The sequence below is a fragment of the Polypterus senegalus genome, chromosome 2, assembly GCF_016835505.1.
Source record: "Polypterus senegalus isolate Bchr_013 chromosome 2, ASM1683550v1, whole genome shotgun sequence".
NCBI lineage: Eukaryota > Metazoa > Chordata > Cladistia > Polypteriformes > Polypteridae > Polypterus > Polypterus senegalus.
The window spans coordinates 212,917,629-212,943,726 of NC_053155.1; the positions used below are offsets into that span (position 1 = coordinate 212,917,629).

At 36.1% G+C, this 26,098-nt stretch overlaps 1 protein-coding gene across 3 annotated transcripts in view; it reads left to right on the plus strand.

The window, feature by feature from the left end:
- Positions 1 to 26,098, plus strand: part of enox1 (ecto-NOX disulfide-thiol exchanger 1) — a 326,189-nt gene that overhangs the window by 169,479 nt on the left and 130,612 nt on the right. For all 3 annotated transcript variants that reach the window (XM_039745280.1, XM_039745281.1, XM_039745282.1), the window contains 2 exons: positions 281 to 387; positions 18,753 to 18,870. In XM_039745280.1, coding sequence (XP_039601214.1) covers positions 281 to 387; positions 18,753 to 18,870 — 225 coding nt within the window. The remainder of the gene's footprint in view (positions 1 to 280; positions 388 to 18,752; positions 18,871 to 26,098) is intronic.

Sequence of the window (26,098 nt, forward strand, 5' to 3'; positions counted from 1 at the left end):
AAATTAACTAATGTGTTTTACCAAAACCATGTCCACTGTCAACTGTTTTATAATTTGTGACTAATATTAAGACAATTTGATGTAAGTTTGGTCAGTCATGAAGGAACAGTACCTACACTTAATGAAATGTAAGTACATGAGATATACAAGACAGTAGCTTAATGACGGTTTGAACTAATTTACTGAGGACACCTATGGAGCTATTGGTGTCTCTTCTTGCTTTTTAGTTTTGAGCAAAACGTAAATGGCTTGTCTTGTTTGACTTCCTTATTCACTAAAGTTGAGCAGATTGTGGCTGTTTTCAACGCTGCTACCAGGCAAAAGGCATGGGACCATTTCTCAAAAGCACAGCGCAAGAACATAGACATTTGGCGAAAGCAGTGTGAGGTTGGTAACTTTATTAATTTACAATTTTCTTTTATGATTCCACAGCAGAACTACACTCTGCAGAGGATAATGTTGGGAAAGGTTTTTTTGTGTTTGATTTACTGATTTCTTTTCCCCACTTGCTTTTTGCAAAATTCTAAAAAATGGTAACACTGCAGTCTAAGGATCCCTTTTAAATATGTATCACAACCTATTGACAAGTGCCTTTTGCTACAGCAGTTGTTTAGCCTATAAAACTTTAATGTTATATTTAAATTCTCCATAAATGCTATATTACAGAACTCATCCTATGAATGGCACAGTAATATTTTAGAACAACAGGGTGAGCCAAAAAGATGTACCACATTTCAAACATTTATTCTACAAAAGCGCTACAAGATAAAATAAATTTCATTACAGCACAAGAAAGGGTATACAAAATAGATTTTTTTCACTGTGTTTAAAAATTGATGTTTTCAAGGTGGTGGTCATTATTAGCAATACACCCTTCAAGACGATTTCTGAATGCTTGTATGACTCATTCGGCCATTTAAGGAGAAATAGTGGCGAATAGCATCCTTAAGGTTTCAAGGTTTTGAGGTTAGAGTGTGTATACCTTCCACATGAGATAGCCCCAGAAGAAGAAATCGCATGGAGCGAAATCAGATGAACGTGAAGGCCATCCGACATCGCCACGCAGGGAAATCAGCTCCCCCAGAAACATCTTCCGTAAAACTTGCATGGATCTCCACGCCATATGAGCTGTTGCTCCATCCTGTTGAAACCAGGCATCCACCCCATCCATTTCATCCAGTTGGGACCTCAAAAAGTTCTCTAACACTTCAATGTAATGTTCTGAAGTGACGGTGACTGTTGCTCTCCTCTCCTCAAAAAAGTAAGGGACTACAATGCCAAATTCTGCAACAGCACACAAAACTGTAACATGCTTACTGTGCAGTGATCTCTGATGAAGTTCACAAGGGCTGGTTTCAACCCAATAGCGAAATTTTTGCTTATTTACGCAACCATTCAAATGGAAATGTACCTCATCGTTGCACATGATGATGGCATCTCGATGAACGGTTTGTAGAATGCTTGCGCACAACTCTCTACGGCTCTCCCAGTCTGTCTCGGTGAGTTCTTGCACTACCATCATTTTGTATGGATGGAAATTAAGGTCCTCATGCAAAATCTTCCTCAAAGACATGCTGGAAATGTCTAAGGCAGAAGCAGGCTTGCGCGCTGAACGTCTAAGAGAGTGCAAAATTGATGCCCTTACAGCTTGGATGTTTTCAGGCGTTCGTACAGTCCGATGATGGCCTGGAGATTTTCTTTTCAATGTTGTACCCATCTGTCAAAAATGAGCCACCCACTCAAGAATTGTTTTCTTATTTGAGACATCACCGTTAGGAGGAATGCTGAAGTATGTTTGGAAGCTGCGTTGTGTAGTGATGATGGTTTCGTTGTTTTTGAAGAATGCTTCGACAGCAAAAGCATAGTGCACACCGGACCAAGGCATGTTACCGACTGAAAACTACAAGTGGTCGCCTATCAAATGACCCCAACCCACTCGGCTGCCTCTGCCTTGCACATTGACCTTGAGAAATGTGATATTTCATTTTGGCTCACCCTGTGTATTCTAACCATGTAGTTTGACTCTGCGAAATACACAACATGGCTAAATGTGAGTAGTTATTAAGGTGATTTTACATAGTCCACACAATCCCAGTCATTTATCATTTCTTAAAAGGTAATCAAGTCCCAGTGAAGGCTGTACAGTACTTTTATGCATCTAAAAGGTGGGTATATTGCATTCCTTTGCTTGTGTCATTATCATTACTGTTAACTTTATTATAGGTTTCTATTATAGGACCGAATAGTTACTAAAAGATAAGTAAGTGCATTGGCGGGAAACACTTTAATTCAAGGACACTCCACATGTAGTCTTGCATTTCATGTATCAAACAAATTTCTTTTATAAAGCGCACTGTATTCATTTTTTTAAAAAGTACAAGTTTTAAAATATATAAATGTGTTTCTTGTGGGACTGCAAATATTAAGTACCATTAATAGTTCAAATCTTCCACTGCACAGTGGAAATGAAAACACTAATTAAGAAAAGAACAAATTCACTTTTTTCTAAATCATGATGGAGCCACTCATGTGGACAGAAAGTTATCCCATGTATAACGCTCATCTTAGGGTGTTTCTTAATAAATTAACCTATTACATATAATTCTGTAATTCATATAATGCAAGACATTAATGACACGATAACAGTAAAAACGTTTGTATTATAAGTGTGGCAGGTTGCAAGGATTCCATAGATACATGTGAAATTAAACTTAAAGCAGTGTTCTTTTTGGGGGGATTTTATGTAGTGTGACTTCTATCAAATTACATTATGGGATAGTATAAGCTATAGAATAGTCTGTCAAACATGCAGTGAGGTATGGTGAGGTTCATGGCTGGTGAGGCGCTGACTCCTTCAGAGTCAGATTTACAAATATATGTAGCTACCCAAAAAAGTAGCTTATTCACTATTCAATTGATGCAATGCATGCACATTGACTACTGGTTATGTTTCATATCTCATCAGCATTCTTTACACACAGATAGGTATGGTACATATTTGGCTAAGAAAGAGCGTTACATTTATAGTGGCGAGAGAGAATGGTGAGAGCACATTTGCTCAGCCCTCCATGTGTTCTAAATTTGCCGTTGGAATTCCAGAATTCATAATCATTCAATACAAATGGAAGTATAGACAGGTGTACAAAAAAAAACGGATTCTAATTTTGACCTTAATTGAAATATTTAAATGTTTTTAAAGCTTTTAATTCTGATGCTTTTATTCAGTTTTAATACAGACTGTTCAACAAAAGGATAACAAGATAAACAAAATAATATTTTATTTAAGGTCAAAATTCAGTTTTTAAATATTAGATTGTTTTATTTCTCAGTCTGATCCCATTTTTTCTAAAATTGAAAACCGTTTATGGTCTTATCTTTATTTGTAAATGAAGTCCATGCCCCTATCTTTCTCCACAAAAATCTCCCTCACTTTCTTGTAAAAGTCCACCTAATTTTCCTTTAGTTTTAAAAGTCTTAATCTTCCATTTTGGCAGTCAGTCGGAATTAAAAATTAAAAATAAACGGACCTCTGCAGTGCACTTGACTTTCTGATATCGCTAACTTATTGGCATCGAGAGCCTCTGCATAGAACAGCAGCAACAAGCACCTGTTGGGCTCACATGCGCCCCCTTCGGTGTGGCACAGTACTGTCTGCCTCCCCTTGTGCCTTTTCACTGCGGTTTTATGTCAGATCAGCAAGACTAAATATGTCACATACATTCATTAAAGATATTAGCTAGACTGTGGAAAGTCATGGTAAATAATAAATGTGTCTGCAGACCTTATATTGGCGATATACAGAGAGACAGTAATAGGCACGCGCCAATTGTATGCTTCAACCCAGTGTGTGAGGGGGAGAGCAGTCCGAGGTGAGGCTCAGCTCATCGCTGCCATACCTCGCATTTCTCCCTTATATTTGAACAGGATATGCACCAATTCAGTGATTTTGACTATAAAAATGATCAAAATTATTGGAATCATAGAGAAAGCATATTTATAGCACAGACCAGTGGACAATTTTATGTTATCATTATTAGTTTTTTTTACTTTTCATGATGACAGGCGAGGCTCTGCCTCACTTGCCTCCCCTGACCGCACCTCCCTGCAAACATGATAGTTTTATCGATTGAAGTATACAATATAAATTGCAATGATACATTTTCAGGGTCAGAGTTTTTCTCAGTAATGGTAACAAGGCAGAAACTGACCTTGAGGCAGGATGTTAATTCACTGAAGGATACCCAGTCACCCACACACCCTTCCTCATTCCTATCAGGTCATTCAGTTTGCATGCTTGTCTTTGGAATGTCAAGGAAAGTGGAGGACTACAGAAAGTCCACAAAGACATGGGAAGAACATCCAAGGCAGCAGTGCACTATTTGTGATATAACTACAAATAACAGTGCTCCCCCCAAAGAAGTGCACATAAGATTAATTGGTGACTTTAAATTAGTTAGTGTGTCTGAGGGTTTAAATGGTTCCTGCCTAGTGCACAATACTATCAGAAAAGGCTTTGAATTCTCTACTCAGTCACTGCATCCTTATCAGTGATCTAGCACTCTGTAAAGTTTGTACACAGTGTAGTTGAACATTACAGAGAAATAAACATGCATGTCATAAAAAATATTTTAAGAATGAAATACTCAGATCATAGAAATTATTTATATTCTGTACTGTATTATGTCCTTTATTTTGACACTTTTATCACTCATATATTGCACTGGATTTACAGTTGGATCCTTAAACTAAACTGTTACCAATTTTTGAATGAAAAAGTCTGTGCTGGATGTACTTTTTATCAAACATTTTTGTTAAATATGTATGTCTAATTCTTTGGATTCTTAGTAACCAAATGTATTGTATAAGGTAATAATTCAATGGGAGTGTTTTAAAATTTTGAGAAATGTGATTTTTAAAAATGTTGATAAATTCTCACAGTTAACAAATTATTATATCCTTTTAAGTTACATTTGCAATTAATATATAACTAATTTTGAAATAATGAATTTTAATGATATCTTAATTATAATGTTAACAGTGTTGCCAGTTTAATTCAGTCTTCTTTCTCTATATCTTAATAATGGTTTAAATGTAGCATTTTCTTAACATGAATTATTTTTATCTTTAGCATTTGAGGGCAGCATAGTGGTGCAGTGGGTAGCACTGCTGCCTCACAGATTCATATTCCCACTATTTCTGCATAGTTTTTCATTTTGATACTCTGGAACTCCATCCACATCCTAATAGAGGCTGAAATTAGGTTCACTAGGGATTTCAAATTAGCTCCTGCATAAGTTTAAGTGTGGGTGTGTGTTTAAGTGGGCCCTGCATTGGAGTATCAACCTATCCAGAACTGTTTCCTGCCTTGCTCTTAGTGCTGTCAGGAGAGGCTCTGATACCCTGAATTAGACTAAACAGGTTTAAGAATGTTGTCAGCTGGTGTTTTGTAAAAATAAAGAACTGTTTTAAACTTCTGATATAATATATTTAAAAATTAAATTAGAGAAATGAAGGGAACAGTTGTTAGCACTGCTGTCCCCTGGTTCCTGGATTAACTTGTTGGCCTGGTCACTGTCTGGAGTTAACATGAATGGGTATTCAAGTATTTTCTTGCAAATCTCAAAACTTTACATGTTGGTTTAAATAGCTTTCTATGAGTGGGTCCTTTGATGGACAGACCGCTCCATGCAAAGAGGATTAACAACTTGGAACCAGGGCTCACTGCATCCCCAAAATTAGACCTAGTAAATTTAATAAATGAATGAATTTAAAAACTGCAATAGAGTGGCACAGTAGCTAGGTCTTTTCCTTTGCAGCACCAGGGATTTGGGTTAATTTCCCAGACTGGTCACTGTCTTTTGTGTACAATTTACACATTTTTCATGTGTCCACCTGAGCTGCCTAGTTCTTAACATTTTATATTTGTATTACGTTAATGAGCATTTCTGAACTGGGCCATACAGCTGTGTGTATAAGTAGGCACTAAGTTTAGACTATAGGCTGGGTGGTTGAGAATATCTGTATCATTTTTTTTGCATGATGTTTCTGGTTTGCTCATCTATGTAAGGAAGCAAACCTTCATTCAAAAAAAGAACAGCCTCCAGATGATTTCTTCTCCATTTTTTAAGAAATGGCTGTTTTTGGCATATCACTACATCTGTTAATGTAGCCTCTCTTCTCTCTTCATCCTTTGTGGATATTAATAGACATACATCCAGGTTGATGACTCAGTAGCAACTCACACACACTGACAGCAAGGTCAGCATCAGTGGGGTCCAGATCCCCCACATTAAAGTTCACAATGTTGTGAAGTTTCAAAGCTGTAAACACCCTTTAAAGCAGCCTCTTATTACATTTTCAGAGTACATAAATGAATAAATAAAAAATATAACAAAAGGGCCTACCCCATCCATGACCCTGCTTAGGATTAAACAGGCTTAGAAGATTTTATGGTATAGTATAATAACAACGGGATGAAAGGTATAATCAGAATTAAATCACAAGACACTGTGGCACTCAAAGACAAGCTGTAGATGTCCAAGATATGTTATTATTTGCAGACCTCAGTTAAATGTTACTTTTTTAGCATATATACTGTACATGATATAACAAAATAATTCCTGTACACATTGGCTGAGGTATCTCTGTCTCACAAGATGTGTTTTTTTAACTCTGTGAAAAACACAAACCTATTTTTGCCATTGTTAGGAGGACTTAGAAATTGCTTTACACTAATACTACCTCACTATAATGCAGTCACAGTCTGCATTCCTGTAAGTGGCAAGCAGATAAAAGCCTCTGGCGATATCCTGCAAATAGTGCACATGTGTTTGGCTGCATTTCCTATTGAGCAACGATTAGTGATCAACCCCAAATGAGTTGCACAACCTTAAAAGGAAGGTTACATTGAAAAATCATTTGGGGAGTATTTGAGCCGAAGAACAGTTGTTAAATCAATGGATTTGTAGACTAAACAAATCACGATAGTGCAAAAAGGAGAGTCATATATAACTTCGTACAAAATAATTAGCAATACCTAAATGCCTGAGCCTTGGGATTATTTTCATTTAATTTTGATATCCATAAAAGTGTAAAATGTAGAGATAGGAAATTGTACTACAAATAAAATTTGTACAACAGTTTCTGTAAGAGCATACTATTTAAAGAAAATGCTTACTATAACTATTCAATATCCTCATGGTTTCTACTTTGACCTCTTTGTTTATTTTAAAATATTTGTTTATTGAGTAATGCTAAAGCTGTATTTAGTTAATCTTGATATCTTGAAGGCAATGCGCATTGTGTAGAACTATCAGTTGCAAATGATTTGTTAGTCTGGGAACAGTAATATTAGTTTGGCCCTTTTTGATGTTTTGTTAAAGTTTAAAAATTCCTGATTATGTTTCTTTAGGCATGCATTAATTTTACTTTGAGAAACAATAGGCACTAAACAAAGAAAAAAAGTGTAAACATCTTTTTGTTTTAATTTTGAAAATAGTTCACCCAAAACTGAAAGAATCTTTTATATCATGAGTAATGGAATCTTCACTTTTCAGTTCATTTGTATTTCTTTCCATTATGTTGTAGATTAGTATTTAAGCCTTTCAATTGTAAATTAAATGTTTAGATGCTTCATAGTTCACTCTTCAGCCAGTGGCATAGCTAGGGGCGGGTGGAGGTGGCGGTCCACCCCAGGTGGCACATTTTTGGTGTCGGCAAAAGGCTCAGTACAATTCGTGTGTAAGCAGCAGGGTTCGGAAAAATATCACTGATGAATGATAAAAATAAAATTCTCTGATTTTTATCCTCAAATGCTTCAAAAATAATAAATAAGACTGTCCTTCTGTGACAGCTTCAGACACAGCAGTTGAAATTTATGAGGCAATAACAAAATAACAATAACACAAATAAACATAAACATTACACCGATAATTTCTAGGAAAATAAACAACTAATTTACAGTTTATAATTTTGTTTCGTTATCAATCTGAATGCGTTCTTGCTCTGCGCAGAAAACATCGCCACCTATCACTTGTACACTACACTGGTTCTGGTTTTCACAGCATAATTATATTAAACTAATAATTAGAACACGGCTTATCAGTGCGCCTATACTGTATTCTTGTCTAGTTGATGCTTATAAATAATTTTATATGGAAAAGTATTGCTTTTCTCTATATGTGAATACATCTATGCAAAATTTATCTTAATTTGTCTCTATACATCATTTTAATTTTCTATTTAAATAGGTTAATATATTCAGATATGTTGGAGGGCAGCAAATTGAAGTACTGCCCCACCCTAAGCAGCATGAACTCTAGCTATGCCACTGTCTTCAGCTTACATTGAACCTTCTTGTTAGGTATACTGTATATATGTGCTTTTAACATTTCTCATTCATTTTATTTCTTAAGTATTGTAAGTCAAAGGAACTCCACTGCCCTTTTTCTACTATAATTAAACTCCTCCAACCTCCTTCAACAGATGTTTCCAACTCTGCAGAGCAATGCAAACTGTTCATCCAGTCTGTCAATCTGCATTTCTGCCCGATCCTTTCCACTCCATTTATTTTTTTTTATTTTGTTCAAGTTCATATTGCATTCTACCATGCTACATCTCCATTTATTCTGCTCATGTCACTGAGCTGCTTAGAAAAGCAAGGTCCTTTTTCAGCCAGCTTGACTGTTCCTATCTTCTTTTTCCTGAATATATTAATAAATCTTCTTTTAATGCTTCCGTTATCAAATCATTTATTTCAGTTCAGGATTACAGGGACGTAGAGTCTATCTCACTAGCTTCAGGTGTAAATCAGAAGTCTACATTGGACGGGGAATGAGTACATTGTAAAGCACAATCATGCAGACACCTACAGTCACTCACACTGGGTAAAGTGTCACCAGGTAATCTAACATGCAAGCACTTCAGAAGCTGACGGAGAGCAACCTACACAGACAAAGGGAGAACTTGGAAAACTTCACACAAATATGTTTGTATTTAATTTCAGTTGCTGGAGCTGTAAGATAGCAGCTTGAACCACCATGTCCCTATACCATCCTACTGTAAACTTTAATGTAGTAACATGCATACTTCATCTGTTTATTTCTCAACTCTCAAGACAGTTTTAAAGTTGCCTTTTTGAAACTATCCACTCTACCATCCAATCACTATACCATACTGAGAAAGCATAGGTAAATGCCATGATGGACACCTTCCTTTCCACTGACACACGACTTAATCATAATCTTAATCATCCTTCTTATTCTAGACAGCAACACAGCTATTGATGGTTAAACATTATAGCTTGTTTCGTGCTTTCATAAGCTTATGCCTCAAGTATTGCAATGCTCTTTTGAATTCTAGTGAAACCCTAACCAGACCACAGTATTTTCAAAATTTGTTCCTGAAACATTTACACATACTAAATGATCAAATGTGTCAGAAACTCCAGCAACCCATTTATGTCATATCCATAATAAATGTCTGACTCTCCTCTAAGACATAACAGGTTGTTTAGGACTGAGCCATGTAATGTAAATTATGTATTACTATTCAACAAAATCTCTGTGGTTGTAATTAATTCTCATTATTCAAACCTAACTGGAATCTATTCACATCTTATTTCCCCTTTAAATAATCGTCACCCTCATCTCCCTTTAGAATCCCTCATCTACTTTGACGTATGGCCTGGGTTTCAATTGCTTTTACATTTTGATTTTAAATTCTTACGTATTTTTTCAGTTTTAAAAAGTATCCTTCAGAGTAAAATGGTGGTATATTAATAAGTTCATTCATAATATAGTGTAATATGTATTGTATACTGTATATGCTGTAGTAGTAATATGATTCAGGCTTCACAATGCAATATTTTGACAATAAAAAATTTTCATAAAAGGTGTGTATTGCATGTTTAGTGTTACTTATTATTAGATATTCATAAGCCAAAACACTTCAAAATAAATTACAATCATTGTGCAAATACACAAACTTTAGCACAAGGTTTTGTAAGTTTTTCATTTTTATTACAATAAAATGGCCTCAAATATTAATATAAAATATTTGCATCACAGTAACATAAGAATTTCACTGCACACTTTACAAAATATAAAAATGACACTATTCATCCATCCATTTTCTAACCCGCTGAATCTGAATACAGGGGTCTGCTGGAGCCAATCCCAGCCAACACAGGGCAGGAATCAGTCCTGGGCAGGGTGCCAACCCACCACAGGACACACACACCAAGCACACACTAGGGCCAATTTAGAATCACCAATCCACCTAACCTGCATGTCTTTGGATTGTGGGAGGAAACCAGAGTGCCTGGAGGAAACCCACACAGACACGGGGAGGACATGCAAACTCCACGCAGGGAGGACCCGGGAAGCGAACCCGGGTCTCCTAACTGTGAGGCAGCAGCGCTACCACTGCACCACCGTGCCGCCCCGACACTATTCATGTATGTTATAAATGTATCTTTTTATTTTCTGAGTTAATATCCAACAATGGCTGTCCTTTTATTTCCTGAATAATCGCCTTATTGACCTGTTAGCTGGAGGTCCTGACTAGATCTATCAAGACCTTAAGATGTTTCTTTTTAAGAAAAATGAAATGTGAACACTCTAAAGCAAAGACCTCTCTCCTGTGACAATATTCCCCACAGTAGAAAACATTCATTCATTGGGTACAACCATTGCAGGGACAGATCTCTACTCTGACCAGAAAAGCAAACGTTGAAAATTTGGCTGGTAAACAACTGATATTGAGAGGAGTGCAAGAACCGTTGCTATATGATACATCTTTGCTATAATATACCTGTATTTCTGAATCAGCATCAGTGCATTTGGTGTATCATGTTTCAAGAACTCGTGCTCACATTCGTGGTTTGTGGGAGATGCCATTTGAGCATATCGTAAAAACAGTTCTAGGTTGGTTTCCTGGTCCCAGAAGAGGTCAATTTGAAAACAATCCTGTGGCGGTAGTTATACATTTATGAAACAATGTTGTGATTCACTGTACTCATTTGAGGAAGTGACTCACAAAATGAAGTCTGTGTTCAATGCATTTAACATTCAGTCCAAGCCCACTTTCACATATGGTGATGCCCATATTGTGCACCAACAATTTTCTTCATATCTTATGGCTCCGCCAAAGTGCAGGTAGTTTATCATGTTATAGCTTAATCCTGTTTCCTTAATCAGATTTTTAAATTCCCTGCTTTTGATGTAAGCTGTTTTCTTTACCTTTGTATTTGATTTCAATCTTGTGGTAATATTATACAATACATGCATTTCCATATTTTGCACTGGCAGCATTCTGTATCACAAAATTTGATATAATGAAATATATGTAAATATACTGTATATTGTCACTGTATATATCAGGATAAGAGTTGCACAAATAAAATGGTTATTGAAAAGCACTCTTTATTCTTGAGGTTGTAGAAGCAGACCTGAAAGTCTTTCAAAACAAAAGTCAAACTTAATTAATTTATTACAACAATTTGCTTCCTGGGTCCTCCCTGCATGGAGTTTGCATGTTCTCCCTGTGTCTGCGTGAGTTTCCTCCGAGTACTCTAGTTTCCTCCCACAGTCCAAAGACATGCAGGTTAGGTGCACTGGTCATCCTAAATTGTCCTTGGTGTGTGTGTGTGCCCTGTGGTGGGCTGGCGCCCTGCCCAGGGTTTGTTTCTTTCCTTGCGCCCTGTGTTGGCTGGGATTGGCTCCAGAAGACCACCGTGACCCTGTAGTTAGGATATAGCGGGTTGGATAATAGATGGATGGATATTTATACAGAGAATATAGCTCAAATTGCTTTACAAGATGTCAAAGAATTAAAATTAAATTAGGCAAGAATAAGTATTAAAAAAGAAATCAATACAAGCTAACATAACATAAATATATAATTAGTAGAAAAGTAGATTCTAATATATAGTATTGTATTCTAAGCCTCTAAAGATGAGTATGTTGATAAGGTCACATGGCCGGGAGAACAAAAAAAAAAAATCCTGTTAAGCTGGAGAAAAAAACAAAATCTGCAGGGATTCCAAGGCCAAAAAACTACCCAGCACCACTGGGTATTCAACTCAACATAGATGTCCTTTAGTTATTCCTCATTGTTTCCAGTCTTTGTTCCAAATGATTTGATGCAGTAGGTCTTGTGGAGAGCTGGGGCACCCACCTTCATTTGAGAATCACAGGAGGCTGCAGAGAGCCTTGATTAAGGTTAACTGGAAGAGAAAGCAAAGAAGAGTAGAGATTAGTAATGACTGCATATCTCTGAAGAATACAGTAGTTGTATACATTTTTATTCTATTAGGAACACAACCACATTGAAGCTAAGAAAGAGCCAAATTTAAAAAGTGTTTTTCAAAATGATCCACAATGTTAACCTGGGATATTTCTATTGACAAAGTATTCCAGATATCTGGTCCATAACTGCAAAAGGCTGCTTCACCACTTATTTTATTTCATGCTTAGCTCTTAGAATAATAAGCACACAATTATCAAAAGGACTAAGATTACAACTTGGAATTTAGGTAGATAGGCATTCTTAAATATAGGAAGAAGCAAGATAATTTAAGCTTTAAATACCATTAGTAGTCAATTCTAAAGGACAGGGGTAACCAGCAAAGGTGATAAAATGGTGAGATGTGCTCAGATTTTCTTTTCTGATTAAGATTCAAGCTGCTACATTCTGCATTAAATGCAACTGATTGATGTCTTTCTTTGATATTTCTGTTAAGAGTGCACTGCAGTATTCTAGTTGACTAAAAACAAAAACATCATTCAATTTGTCATTATCTTACAGTGTTGTAAAATGTCTAACTTTTGCAGTGTTCTTTAAGTGAAAAATGCAGTCCTAGTAATATAATTAAAGATTTAAAATTTAGGCCAGAGCCCCCGGTTACATCTAAATTCTTTACCTCTGTCCTGACTTTTAATGCCAGGGGATGAAGTTTATTTCTAATATCTTCATTACTTGCCAACCACCAAGATTTCTGGTCCATTTGCAGTCCATTTGCAGCTTCCTGAAAATAAAAAAAATTAACATCATCCTCTTGAGAGGGTGGGGACAGGGCCACACACTTCAGAAGCATTCTGAAAGGCACAAGAACATCAGCCCAGAGAAGAACTGATAAACAATCCCCTATAAAGTGTTTTTATTACAATGAGATGTAATACTTGTGTAAGACACCGGCTGATCCTGTATTTCTCACTCTACTGTCTGTGAGAGAGTGTGTTTTGCCATCAGTCTACATCAGTAAACTGTCTCTGTATTATATAAAAAAATCTTGGGACGAGACTTTTTTCCGGTAACAAGACATGATCTTTTGAAGAGAGACACATTGGAAGAAATACAGAGAGATCTTTTGAAGACAGACACTTCCACATCCCGCGAGACAGGCACATAACGTCATACTTACAACCTTTGTAAGCAAGTCCCGTGATACACATACAGAGCAGGTTAGAGATAATGGAAGTAGGAAAATTTGAAAGTCTCAAAAAAATGAGTGAAAAGATCACATTAGCACAAATAAATGGAAAATATTTCTCAGTGAAATAACGGAAAAGCGAAAAGAGATTGCATAGTGTTTGAGGACAAAAGGACAGGTGCTGTATAGGCTTTTAAATGTTTGAAGCACCACACGAAATGCCTCTCACCCAGAACAAAAGCAGCAGCAAGCCAGTAGATGAGCAAGCAAAGAGGAGGTAAAAAAAACAACTGTTACTTGTTTCCCAATGTATCACCATTTAAGAAGGGTTTCAGAGGAGCGCAGGTGTGCATTCAGCCAGACTCTTCACAACGGCGCATGGGGAGGGGGATTGGTATGTGAGTGAAGATCAGATCACACAGCACAGCAGAACATAGTGCTGGCGGGGGGAAAGAAGGAGTAGGCGGACGAAGTGCAGATCACGCGACAAAACAGCAGCAGCAAGCCAACAGCTGATCGAGCAAAGAGGAGTTAAAAAAAACAACTGTTACTTGTTTCCCAATGTATCACCATTTAAGAAGGGTTTCAGAGGAGCGCAGGTGTGCATTCAGCCAGACTCTTCACAACGGCGCATGGGGATTGGTATGTGAGTGAAGATCAGATCACACAGCACAGCAGAACATAGTGCTGGCGGGGGGAAGGAAGGAGTAGGCGGACGAAGTGCAGATCACGCGACAAAACAGCAGCAGCAAGCCAACAGCTGATCGAGCAAAGAGGAGTTAAAAAAGTTTAATTGTATCCCATTGTATCACCGTTTAAGCGTGGTTTTGGAGGAGCGAATGCATCTCCTTGGGGTGCTTTCAGCCCCCCTCTTCACAACAGTGCGAAGTGCAGGTTGGGGGAGGGAAGGGGTTAACGGGTGAAGCAATCAGGTGGCAAAGCCCCTTAGTAATGACAAAATAAAATTGTTTACAGAAAGGTTACGATATTTATTAAATAGCAAAAATTTAAATCTCATTCTTATAAGTGTTTAGCCCCTTAATTCAGTACTTTGTAAAAGCCTCATTAGCAGAAATTACAGTTTTGAGTCTGTACAAACATGAATTTGGCCAGTTTATCCTGTTCTTTCTGGCAGATCGTCTCTATTAGATTGGATGGGAAGTGCCTGTAAACTGACATTGTTAGGTCTTTCTACAGATGTTCTGTGCAGTTTAAGTCTGGGATTTTGTTGGTCCACTCAAGGACAGTCATTCTTCTTTCCCTCAGTGTCTCTGCCACTGAGAAACATCCCATAGCTGCCACCACCGTTGTCACCATAGGGTTGGTATTAGGTAGTTGATGAGCAGAATCTGGCCTTTGCCAGATGTAGTGCTTCTGCCCAGAGAGTAAATTCTTTTGTCATCAGACCAGAGAATCTTTTTCATGATGTCATCAGAGTCCTTTAAGTGCCAATTGTCAAAGTCTAAGCCATCTGAAATACAGTATGCCTTTTACTCAAAAGTGCTGCTGAGATGGTCATCCATAAGACAAGTTCTCCCATCTCAGCAGGGAACTTCTGAAGCTCTGTCAGAGTAACCATTGGCTTCTTTGTTACTTCCCTGACCAAGGCCTTTTTTGTCTAATGGCTAGCTCAGGAAAGAATCCCAGTGGTTCCAAATTTCTTCAATTTAACAATGGTTTTATACCCTGATTTACACCTCACTCCAGTTTAATTATGGAGGTCTACAGAAAGTTCATTGGACTTTATTGTTTGGTGTTTATGGTTGGACCTTATATACAAATGTGTGTGCCTTTACATACTCTTTTCAGTCAATTCATTTTGCCACAAGGATAATTAAAGCAAATAGAATGCCCCTGACCACAATTTGGTGCGCCTCAGCAAAGAGCCTGAATACATATATAAATAAAAGGATTCAGTTTTTGATTTTTAATCAATTTGCAAACCTTGGCACTTTGTCATTATGGATTATTGAGTGTTTATTGATGGGCAAAAATGACAAATGTATCCATAAAAAACCAATTCTACAAAAACTGTGTACAGAAGGTGAACATACAGTATATATATATATATATATATATATATATATATATATATATATATATATATATATATATATATATATATATACTGTATGTATGTATATATATGGATTAATTTTAATTTTTAAAATTATTTTATTTTATATTTAATTTTTAATATATACATACTTAGTTACCACTTTATTGTTTCACTTCTCCAGAAGCATTGTGCTGGAAACATACCTTGGGAATTTTCTCAGTGCTGACTGAGTAGCATTATGCAGCTAAGACACATATGCATGCTCTTGATGTCCTGATAATGCATGCTTTGTGACATGGTTAATGTAGATGTGTGGATGTGAATATGTATGTATATACTGAAGATATATGCTCAGATAATGACACAAACATATGTTTGTCTATTCATTTACCTCCCTCTTTGATTTACTGTAGTACAGGTCCATCCTAGCCTTATCCTGGTAAAAGTAGGTAAAGGACAAGAACTAACCTTAAGAGCGACTCTAGATTATCAATGTTGTATATGTAAACACACCAACATATATTCACATTCCTACAGGGCATTCTAGAGTTGTTAGATAACTTGTCTGTAAAATCCATACAAACACAAGAGGATTTCTATACTTCATAAACAATATAATGACGCTAGGATATATTCATGAGTTTCTAGGACTTTTATGCTCAACATAAACCACTGTATTACCATGCTGTCCAACAGACATTGTATGCATAAATACTGCATGGATATTTTTAAAGTGGTAAGGATGATACAGTCTCTCTTAATTATATATTAAAAACACATTTACTTTATTGTCCGCATAATGGGTAGAAGACAACTGCTAGATGTGGTAGGGGTTTATGTGAGTCTCAGTGTTGTTTCTTTCCTTGACCATGCATTGATTGGTTGAGGCTGAACTATTTAATATGAGAAAAATATAGGTAAAATGAATTGGACAATTGAAGCATTCTGTTTTGAAGAGCCTAATTCATGCTGTGGCTGTTTTTTGGATATTCAGGAATTTGAATCAGTTATGAACCTTATGTATTCTATGTAGACTAAGTGATTATGCAAATAAGATGTATCATTTTGCAAAAATGCAGCATCAACATTAGATTATGCTTAATGCTGTGACACAAATATACCATCAGTAGCAATGCACTTGTGCACTGTCTAAAAAGATGTACCTGCTAATAAAGCAATCATACTGTTCAAGCAAAGTACAAAGCTAGTTCATGTGGCCTGCTGTAATAACTAAAGGACACTCTACCCAGCAGATACAGACTTCTAGTCCAGAAAGAAAACTGACATGAATACTTGAATGGTGCTGAAGTAAAATGGACTTTAGCACACACGTACAGACAAGACAGAAGCTATCAACAGGCAAGTTCAGAATTCAAATGAATGACCAGTTCCTTCAGCCTTGAGTTATAAGTCAGCAGACCCAAATCATAACATTACAAAAAAAAAGACAAGACAAGCTAAATTTCAATAATGAAATTACCAAACCAATTGAGTGACTGTCACGTTGTTTTCTTGTTCTGTTTTTTGTTTTACCACATGTAAATATTTCAATATGACATAGCTCTCTCAACTTAAAATCAAATAATGTATGTCCACTTGCAGTTTTTTGACGAAGAACTGGTCTCAGTAGACATGTACCAATGCTTGTTAGTCCTGAAAAGTGGACAGTACCTGCAGTTAGGATTTGTAGATTCCCAGTTCACCATAGATAGCTTGTAAAGCCACTATGCTGATGTTTGTCTTCCTTATTTTGTAATTTCATTAAAAGCATGCCTTGAAAAAGTTGATATTAGATAATCAGCAGCAACATTTTACTCATGTGAATCCTGTTTTTTCTGCATTTTAAAAATGCGTCAATGTGGTTACTTTGTAACAGAGTATAGAAGTTATCTTGTACATTAAGAGGTAACCTAAAGCCTGCTGCTCTTTGCATATTGACAAATCTGCCAGTCACTGTTTTCAAGTATAGAAACAGAAAATTAAAAGTGATCTCTTAATAACAAAGAAATCACATTGTACATGTGAATTAGTAGGTACCTCAGGGCCAGCATTACTCACCTCAACTATTCTAACCCTAACTGCATAAACTCATAATTTTTAATTTTTTTCATTAAATTTGAAAATTCTTCTGATCAACATTTTTAGATTGGCTTTGATACATCTTCAAATATATATTGGTTATGTTATTAATTTTACACATTCATAAAGACATACTGCAATCATTCTGATGTGTCTTTATAGCAGGTTATGTGTGGCCTTTGAAGCTGGGTTTTAATAATGATTCAATATATGCTCAATTCTTCTTTATCATCCTTTCTGTGGTCACTGGTTGTGTTGAAGGGCACACCACTAGTGATGCCAATGTAGGTGGTTTATATTGTGCCCCTGGAAGATAGTCTTCCTCAATCTGTACTGCTTAATGAGCAGACATCAAACAGAGGGACAAACAAATGGCTTAGTCAGCCTCCCTACTTAAATGTGCTAAAATAACACACTTTAATGTGCATGCTACACTTGAGTTCTGTGAAACTGCTTTGTTTTACACTTACAAATTTTTGAACATTAAACTTTTAACTTTTATCATTTAACTCCAAGAACTGAACTTTTCAGGTTAGGCTTTTCCGACATTTTGTTGAGTGTGAAATAAGAATAGAGTCTAGTAAATTGAAATGGCATGTAATAATTGCCATTTCTACAGTTGAGTTTAAATTTTACCATTTTGACTGTAAACGTGGCATGTAAAGAGGGTAAAAAGAAGTTGTGACAATTAGCACTTTATAAATAGTTTTTAATGGAATTTAAAGTTGTAGGTTATATTTCTTTAGAGAGTGATAACTCAGTGACCTTGTTTATACTGTATATTTCACCAAAACAGGCTTTTAATTAAAAATTTGACTCAGTGAGTAGTACTACAACAGGCCTCAAAATGGTCAGTGCTGCTTACACACTCCTGATGTTAGTTTTATTTATTTAGATTTCACACTGAATTCATTTCATTAGTTAACTCAGATATCTGAGTATTATTTACTGGTGATACTTAAGGTTAATTGCAAACAAGCAAAACAACAAATTTAATTTTATATACCACCTTAATTAAAATCAAGCTACATACTTTGAAAAGCATAGAGGTTTATTTAAATGTTGTGAGGTACTCTACATGTTCATTAATAATATCTTTTTTAAATTTGTGTTGAAATTGTTAATACATTCTTAATTAGTACTAATAAAATATATTAAGATGTGTATCTTCTTTTAAATCAGGAACTGCGGAATGCCCACAGTGAAGAATTAATGGGAATACGGAGAGAGGAGGAAATGGAAATGTCAGATGATGATTCTGAAGAAAGCCCAAGTAAAAAAATAAGAACTGAAGACTCAGGTAAAGATTAATTGGTTGCATGCATTTTGTTTTCACAGAAGTCAAATTGCATACAATTAATACTTAAAATAATACATAATGAACTAGGATAACCATTACAAAGCAAATGATTAGGAACTATACCAGGACTGAACATATCTAAGTCAACAGCTATTATCAACACCTTTCCAGTGTAGTTGGTAGGTTATTTTTGAAGTTGTAGAAATATACTATATTGAAAATATTTTGAGGAGGTATATTTAATACATCACTTCTGTATTTTTGAAATATGAATAATGTAAATGAACTTCTTTCCAGCAGGTACAGCAGAAATAGAGGCATAGTTTTTTTCTTTCTAAATTTAGCAATTTGTAATTTTTAAACCTCAACAGAGAAGGAAACAATAAAACATCTGGTCGGAAAAAAAATAGGAGAAAGCATTTTAGGAACTAGCTTTTAAACTAGTTTGCATTGATTGATTGATTTCCTTAATTAGAAGGAAGCTGCTTGACTGGTATTCGAAGTGCACCATGACAACCATCTCACTGACTGAGCACTCTGATCCTCCAATTGACTCCCTAAGAAATCTCATTTCCATTCTTGGTTCTGCATCAAGGCATTTCGTTTCCTCTTGCTCTCCTTCTTCATTAAGCAGCAGGGCCATTTCCATCATTAAGGGCTCAGACATCTCCACCCAGCTCAGTGCCCCTTCAGCCAGTTTTAACTGATTTCCCAAAGGAGGAGGGTGTACTATTGAAGAGAAGCATGAGGTGTGTTTTGTGCTTCTGTAAATTTGATTACTCCCTAAATCAATTTGAGTTCACATCATTTATCAAACAGTCAGTATGCCATCCCCTTTCTAACCATCTCTACATTTACTGATTAAACTAGAAAACAATCAACATTTCACTGAAAGAAAGGAATAAACAAGGGAAATCACTCTTTATTTTTAACCCATTTTAGTCACTTCTTTTACTATAGTATAAAAGCAGATAAATAATGTACACTGTCTTTCTGAAATGTTTGTTATTCAAACTAAAATATGAATAGCTTATTGTTTGAATACATATTTTAGGGTGACAATGAATGATAGAGGTATATAATGTGGACAATAAAGTAAATGTGCTTTATAAAGGTGACATTAGGTTATCACTAGAAAACACAGTGCCATATGACATTTTTTTGACGTTTTTTTTTATTTCTATGAGAACATTTTTATTGTTCAGTTATTTACCCCTATATTTAATAGGGCTCACTGTATGACTTGAGATGACATTCACACCCCTATACCCAGGAGTAACTGGTTGGTTGGTTTACTCTTCATGAGTACCATTTTTTCTCCATGGGTACCTTTTCAGGACACTTAGCAACAGGAGCCAGATCAAATATTTTTATTCCAGCCTTACTTAAATTCATACCAGCACTCATAATGACTTTTCAAATATTACAATTCATATTCTCACTGGAGATTTACAGTTCTGCATTTTTGCTAACCAAGAGGCATCCATGGCAATGAAATATACAGGAGAATATAGAAAATTAGATCTCCAGAACAAAAATAAATAAATTAATAATAAATAAATCTCCAGAACATAAATTTAACTCTTCTTAATAAACTGGGTGTATTTTTCTTTCCCTAGGGTGACTACGATCAGTCATGTACAGAACAAATAATAACATACCAAATGCAATGAGTCATATACCATTATCTTAACATGTATAGATAGCATCACATTACATTTTCATGCCCATTTAGTCTAATTTAGGGTTGTAGAGAGCCTACCCCAAGAACAGTGTCTCTGCTATATACACTGCATTCCAATTCCAGTGTAGGTATGTGTGTTCACAGTTTTCAAGATATTTGTCAGACAAGCTGATCTTATCTTTGCAAAATTATTCAAAACATTTTTTTAAATTAATAGTGAAAGACGCCCCGGACACAGACAGACATGACACCAGATGTCCACAACACACATGTTTTATTTTTAGTTCTTGCACAGCACAGTACACACAGTGCACAAACCACCACAATAACAGCTCACAGTCCTTTTCTTCTCTCTCTGTTGCCTTTTCTTCACTGCCTCCACTCCTCTCCTGCAAGCTCCATCCTCTTCCATCTGATTCCGGCTCTCCGAACGGAGTGAGGCGGCCCCTTTTATAATGCACCTGGATGTGCTCCAGGTGCTCCCGGATGACCTTTCTGCAACACTTCCTGGTGTGGCAAAAGTGCTGCATACCTTGGATTCTGAGCCATCCTGGCACCCCCTGATGGTGGCCATGGGTCCCTACAGGTTTGAGTTTCCCAGCTCAGTGGTTACCATGTAATCCTAGAGGGCTGCCATCATTCGTCCTGGGGTAGGAGTTGCCCCTCTCCCGGTCCCCTGCTTCTCCAGGTCTCCTGGTGGGGCAAAGTCCCCGGTAGTCTATCGCATAGTCAATAAATATTTTTGCAATTGTATAATAACTGAGTAATGTAAGGAAGACAAATTTTCCTAGGAAAAACAATGTAAGTTGTACATGTTGTCAAAATATTACACTGGAAACAATCATTTAATTCCAACATCAGTGTCACTTTATTTCTTCTGAAAAGAGTGTAGGAAAACAGTTAGTTTTGTTTTCATAATAGCACCCTCAGCACTACAAAACTGTAATCAATATCTGTTCTTAAGCCAAAATCAGTACTACCAACCAAATATGCCCACGTAAAAAGTGTTTATTTAATTGAACATAAATCAGAAATCATTGTAGAATTTTAGACATAGGTTTTAAGAATACTTCTAGCTTCAAAATCTTTTTGTGAGCTTATGAGAAGCATTAAAGTAATCTTTTTCTTATTTTGACATTTTATTGGGTGAAGAAAAGGCCGTTGGCATTGAAAGTCAGCAGAAGTGTGTGCTTTAAGACACTTTGAGTTTGGACAATCTCTTCTTTTTTATTATGACAATTTGTTTTTTCTAATGCCAAATCTTAACTTTATTTGAACTGTTGCCTTAAATTTTTACCTCATTTTTTTCTCCTTCTCTGTGAAGAAATATCAAAATGTGTCAACAATTTTTTCCTAAGTAATATCCAATGATGTATCCTATCTGTAAATGCAACTTGTATTCCTTGGTAAATCCCCAAGTAAGAAGAATTTTTTTTCATTTTATTTCAAGAAAGTAACAAAGTGTGCACTCAACCAGATAAAATTTGCACACCTTATACAACACATAACTTCAAAAATCAATCTTGAGAAAAAAACACAAAACCTAACCTAATTCATCCCCCACCTGAAAGAAAGAGAGGAGAGCTAAGAGAAGACAAAAAAAATAAGACATTTTTAATTTCCGGTGCCTATATACTGCTTAAAGTGTGTTTATATCAAATCAGAAAGCTGATTTCCAGTCAAACAGGAGTAAGAAGAAAACAAAATGAAAGGAATGACACTGAAAGGATGAAATTTCCAGTAAACAAGAGTATTTACTGAGTCACAGGAAAGGGTATCACTAGAATTTGGCCTGAGTGGATCGCTGCTAAAACGTCAAATTCCAACCTTGTATAGCATATGTCTGCAAGCAAGTAATCATTATAAAGGCAGGGACCTCAAGCCAATCCTACAGATATGAAGAAATTATACCCATATTTTCTCAACTATAGAGTATGCAGGTGTGGTGTAGTGGGACAATTAGTGGCAAGTATTAAATAAATAATCAGGCCCCAAGAAGTTGTAGACTCCAATTGGGTGCAGGTGTGCGCAAGTGCGATTCACTCTGTGGTTAATTGGGGAACTGGTTGACTGTGCCACATACACATGTGGAAGCAGGCACCTCAATAATGTGGTGGAGGGAGCAGGTCCTTGCACCCGTACTCAATTAGGCAGCATTTAATAAAGGAGCTTACATGGGACGGAAGGAGGGAATGGAAAATGAAGGGAAAAAAGATCGGAAGAAAAAGAAAAAGAAAGGAAGTTAAAGGAAGGAGAGAGAAGTGAGGAAGAGGGGAGAGCCAATGAATGTTAATGAGAGACAGAAGGCATGCAGCCGGGAGGAAGTCTCTCGGGAGAGCATAGAGCTGACACTTGGGGATGAAGGAGGCCACTTCAGTTGAGTGATCTGCGAGCTGGAATGACTGATGCGCTGCTCAGTTGGAGCAACTCCATGTAAGGCAGGGAGAACAACAGTGGCAGCTGCAGGGGTATTGGAAAGGCTCAGCAAGGCATCTTGTGGATGGAGCCATGAACCAAACGGCTGCGAGCCTATCAGCGGGAGTCAGAGGGTCGGCATGTGCCCTGCCAGAGCTGCAGACGGCAGCAGGTGCTCAAGCCTAGAAACAGCACAGAAAGTTGGCTGACCTGCCGATTAGGCTTCACCTTCGCTGCAAGGACTCGTTTGGGAATTAAGCTAAGTAGATATTGTTTTTAAATGATGGCACCAGGGACTGGGATTTTAAATAGAAGATTCCAGACAGTTTTTAACCTCATTTTTATGGTTGGATTTATTTGGATTCTAACCTCCATGATTGCACTTGTTTTTTAGGGGTTTTTTTATGGATTATTTGAACACTGAACTATTGGACACTTTTTGTTTTTGACTTTGATTTTAATAAAAGCACTTATATCACTTTCAAACCTACCCCTTACTTTGTGCGAATGTTCTCATTTGCTAGGCTCATCCCTCGGGTACGTTATTGGTGGTAGTAGGTTCAAGAGGCTCCTGGAATGCAACGGGAGCATGGAGTCAACCCGCACCGTCACAGCAAGAGCATGGATGCACAGAAACAATTTTAAAAAGAGTGAGCATATGGCCAATTCAGTGGTTTTGTATGTGATCATGATGCAGAACATCTGTGTACCACACTGAGGGTGGTTTATGTTGAAATGAACAAATGGATGATATGCAAATGTGCATTTGAAGAGGAAGAAATAAAATCTCTCTCATGGAGAAGAAGATCAACTTAAGAGAAATTAAAAGAACAATAGTGAAAGTGTGGCAAGGTGTGGCCATACTGACTACTATGTTAGTTGGTTTAATAAATTTATCAATAACTTCAGTGGCCATACTGACTACTATGTTAGTTGGTTTAAAAAATGTATCAATAACTTCAATCAATTTTCCAGGACCACTCCTAAACAAGGAGGTGTTTTTTGAAGTTGTATTTTTGTAATTATCTTGAACATCAATTTGTTTGGGGTTATGAAAAGCGCCTAAGGCTAATGTTCTTACTGAACATTAAATTGACACTGTAAAAGTAAAACAAGGAAGCGGTCTTTTAATTAAATTAAACTCAGGAATTGACCTATGATTCAAAAATATGTTGGAATAAAAATAAACGGGCAAAGGGTGTCCTTTAGGGGTGAATTGGGGTGTCTCTTGTCAAAATCAATTAGTTGGTCAATGCAACTCTATTATCCCTCTCAGGAGATTTAAATTGGTCTTAATGCATATGAAAGAGTCATAGACAAAATTCTCAAGACATGAACTATTTAATGAAATGTCCTTGATCAATTACAATGAAAGGATGTTGTCATAGTACCAAATCCGGAGATAATTTTGTTAGAATGTGGAACTGTGGTTGATTTAATAGTGTGACCAAAATCTAAAACCTTAGTCATATATTATGAATGTGTTTCTAAATGTATATAAAAACGCAGATACTAATAACATGAAAAAGTATTCTAATGAAGCAGATTTTTTTCTGCATGATATGCAGTAAATAAAGGTTAGACGTGGGATTAAAAAAACCCAGAAAATAATTTAGAATATTTTGTCTACAACTGATCTCTCAGTTCATGAAATAATTGCAAGGAGTATATTAATTAAAGCATCCAGGAAAAAATAATAACAGTTATAACAATCAAACACCAGACTCAAGACTATACTGTAGTGCACTTGAGAGCAATCTTGTGGTTTTCTGTTATACATAGCAACATTATGAATAATAACTTCTGAAAGCTGGGTATACTTTTACACATGTTAGCCAGTTATTTTGCTTGAAAAATCACTAATATATTACAAATTCCCATGGATATTAATGAATCTTCTGGATGTGCTCCAGTGAAATAGGGAAAGGAAATGGCTTAAAAACTCAGTAAATTGCCAGCAGATTTATGAGCAATATAGTGTTTCCCAAGATAAAAGCAGAAGTAAAAATTTAACATTGTGGCCTAGACACTAAGTTGTGGGACTGTAAAGCACAAGGTTCATACCTAACAGCTGTCTTTAGCTGTGACCTTAAGCAACTCACTAAATATTTTAGCACACCTTTTACATAAACATGTAAAATAACTGGAATATGACTTTGTAAGTTTTAAATTATTCTTGAAATAAATGTAAAATAAATGTGCAACTTTTTCTATTAATATTATAAGAATTTACTACTGTAGCAATAGCAATTCAGAAGTAATCCAGAATTGACACCATCACTGGTCATTTAAGAGCATCTGCACAGTTTAGTGCTACATGTCATAATCTCATAATGTTTGGTATTCTGCATTTTACCTGCACCTCAATTATTGGTAGATTCATATCAAAAACAATATTTTCATTCAGAAGTACCTGATAAAAATAATTTGTAGTATTTTGTATTGTGTTCTTAGGATTTCTTATCGAAACAGATTTTCCAAGTAAATTATGAAATATATTTATAATGAACATTCTGCTTGCATGATCATGTTTTTGAGTTTTCTCTGGAATTTTCTTTTTTTGTTGTTTGCATACTTTCCCAGTATAAATGTGCATTTACAGAATTTCTGTCAAGTTAATGGATTTCTCAGTACATTTAAGACCTGCCGAGTTCAGAGTTTACTGGATCAAAATCTCTGAACTATACGTGAGGGAGGCAAGAAAGAAATCTTTAATTAAATGGAGTAACATTAAGGTCAGTTGCAGTTTGCCAGAATAACCAATGAAGAATAAAGCTGCTAAATTTCAGGAGACCAGGTTTTAACTTTTTAAACTAAATTCTAACTCCTACTACAGGGTCACAGGAAAACAAAATCTTTTCTGGTACCATTGGGCTCAAGGAAGCAACCTCTGCATAGTTGCAATATGCGAACAACTAGCTGTCACCCTTCATGTTTGCTGTTTTAAATATTTTTAATTTTTAAAGTTTACTGTCTTTTCCTATTATCAACATCAAATGAGAGAGAGAGATAGAGACAGAGAAGAAATTTATATAATTCACCTTCACAGCACATATGTCCAGCAGAACTGAAAAAGCTGTTTTCTTGAAGTCAGACTAGGGAGATATTGCATAATTTTTGAAACGTCAT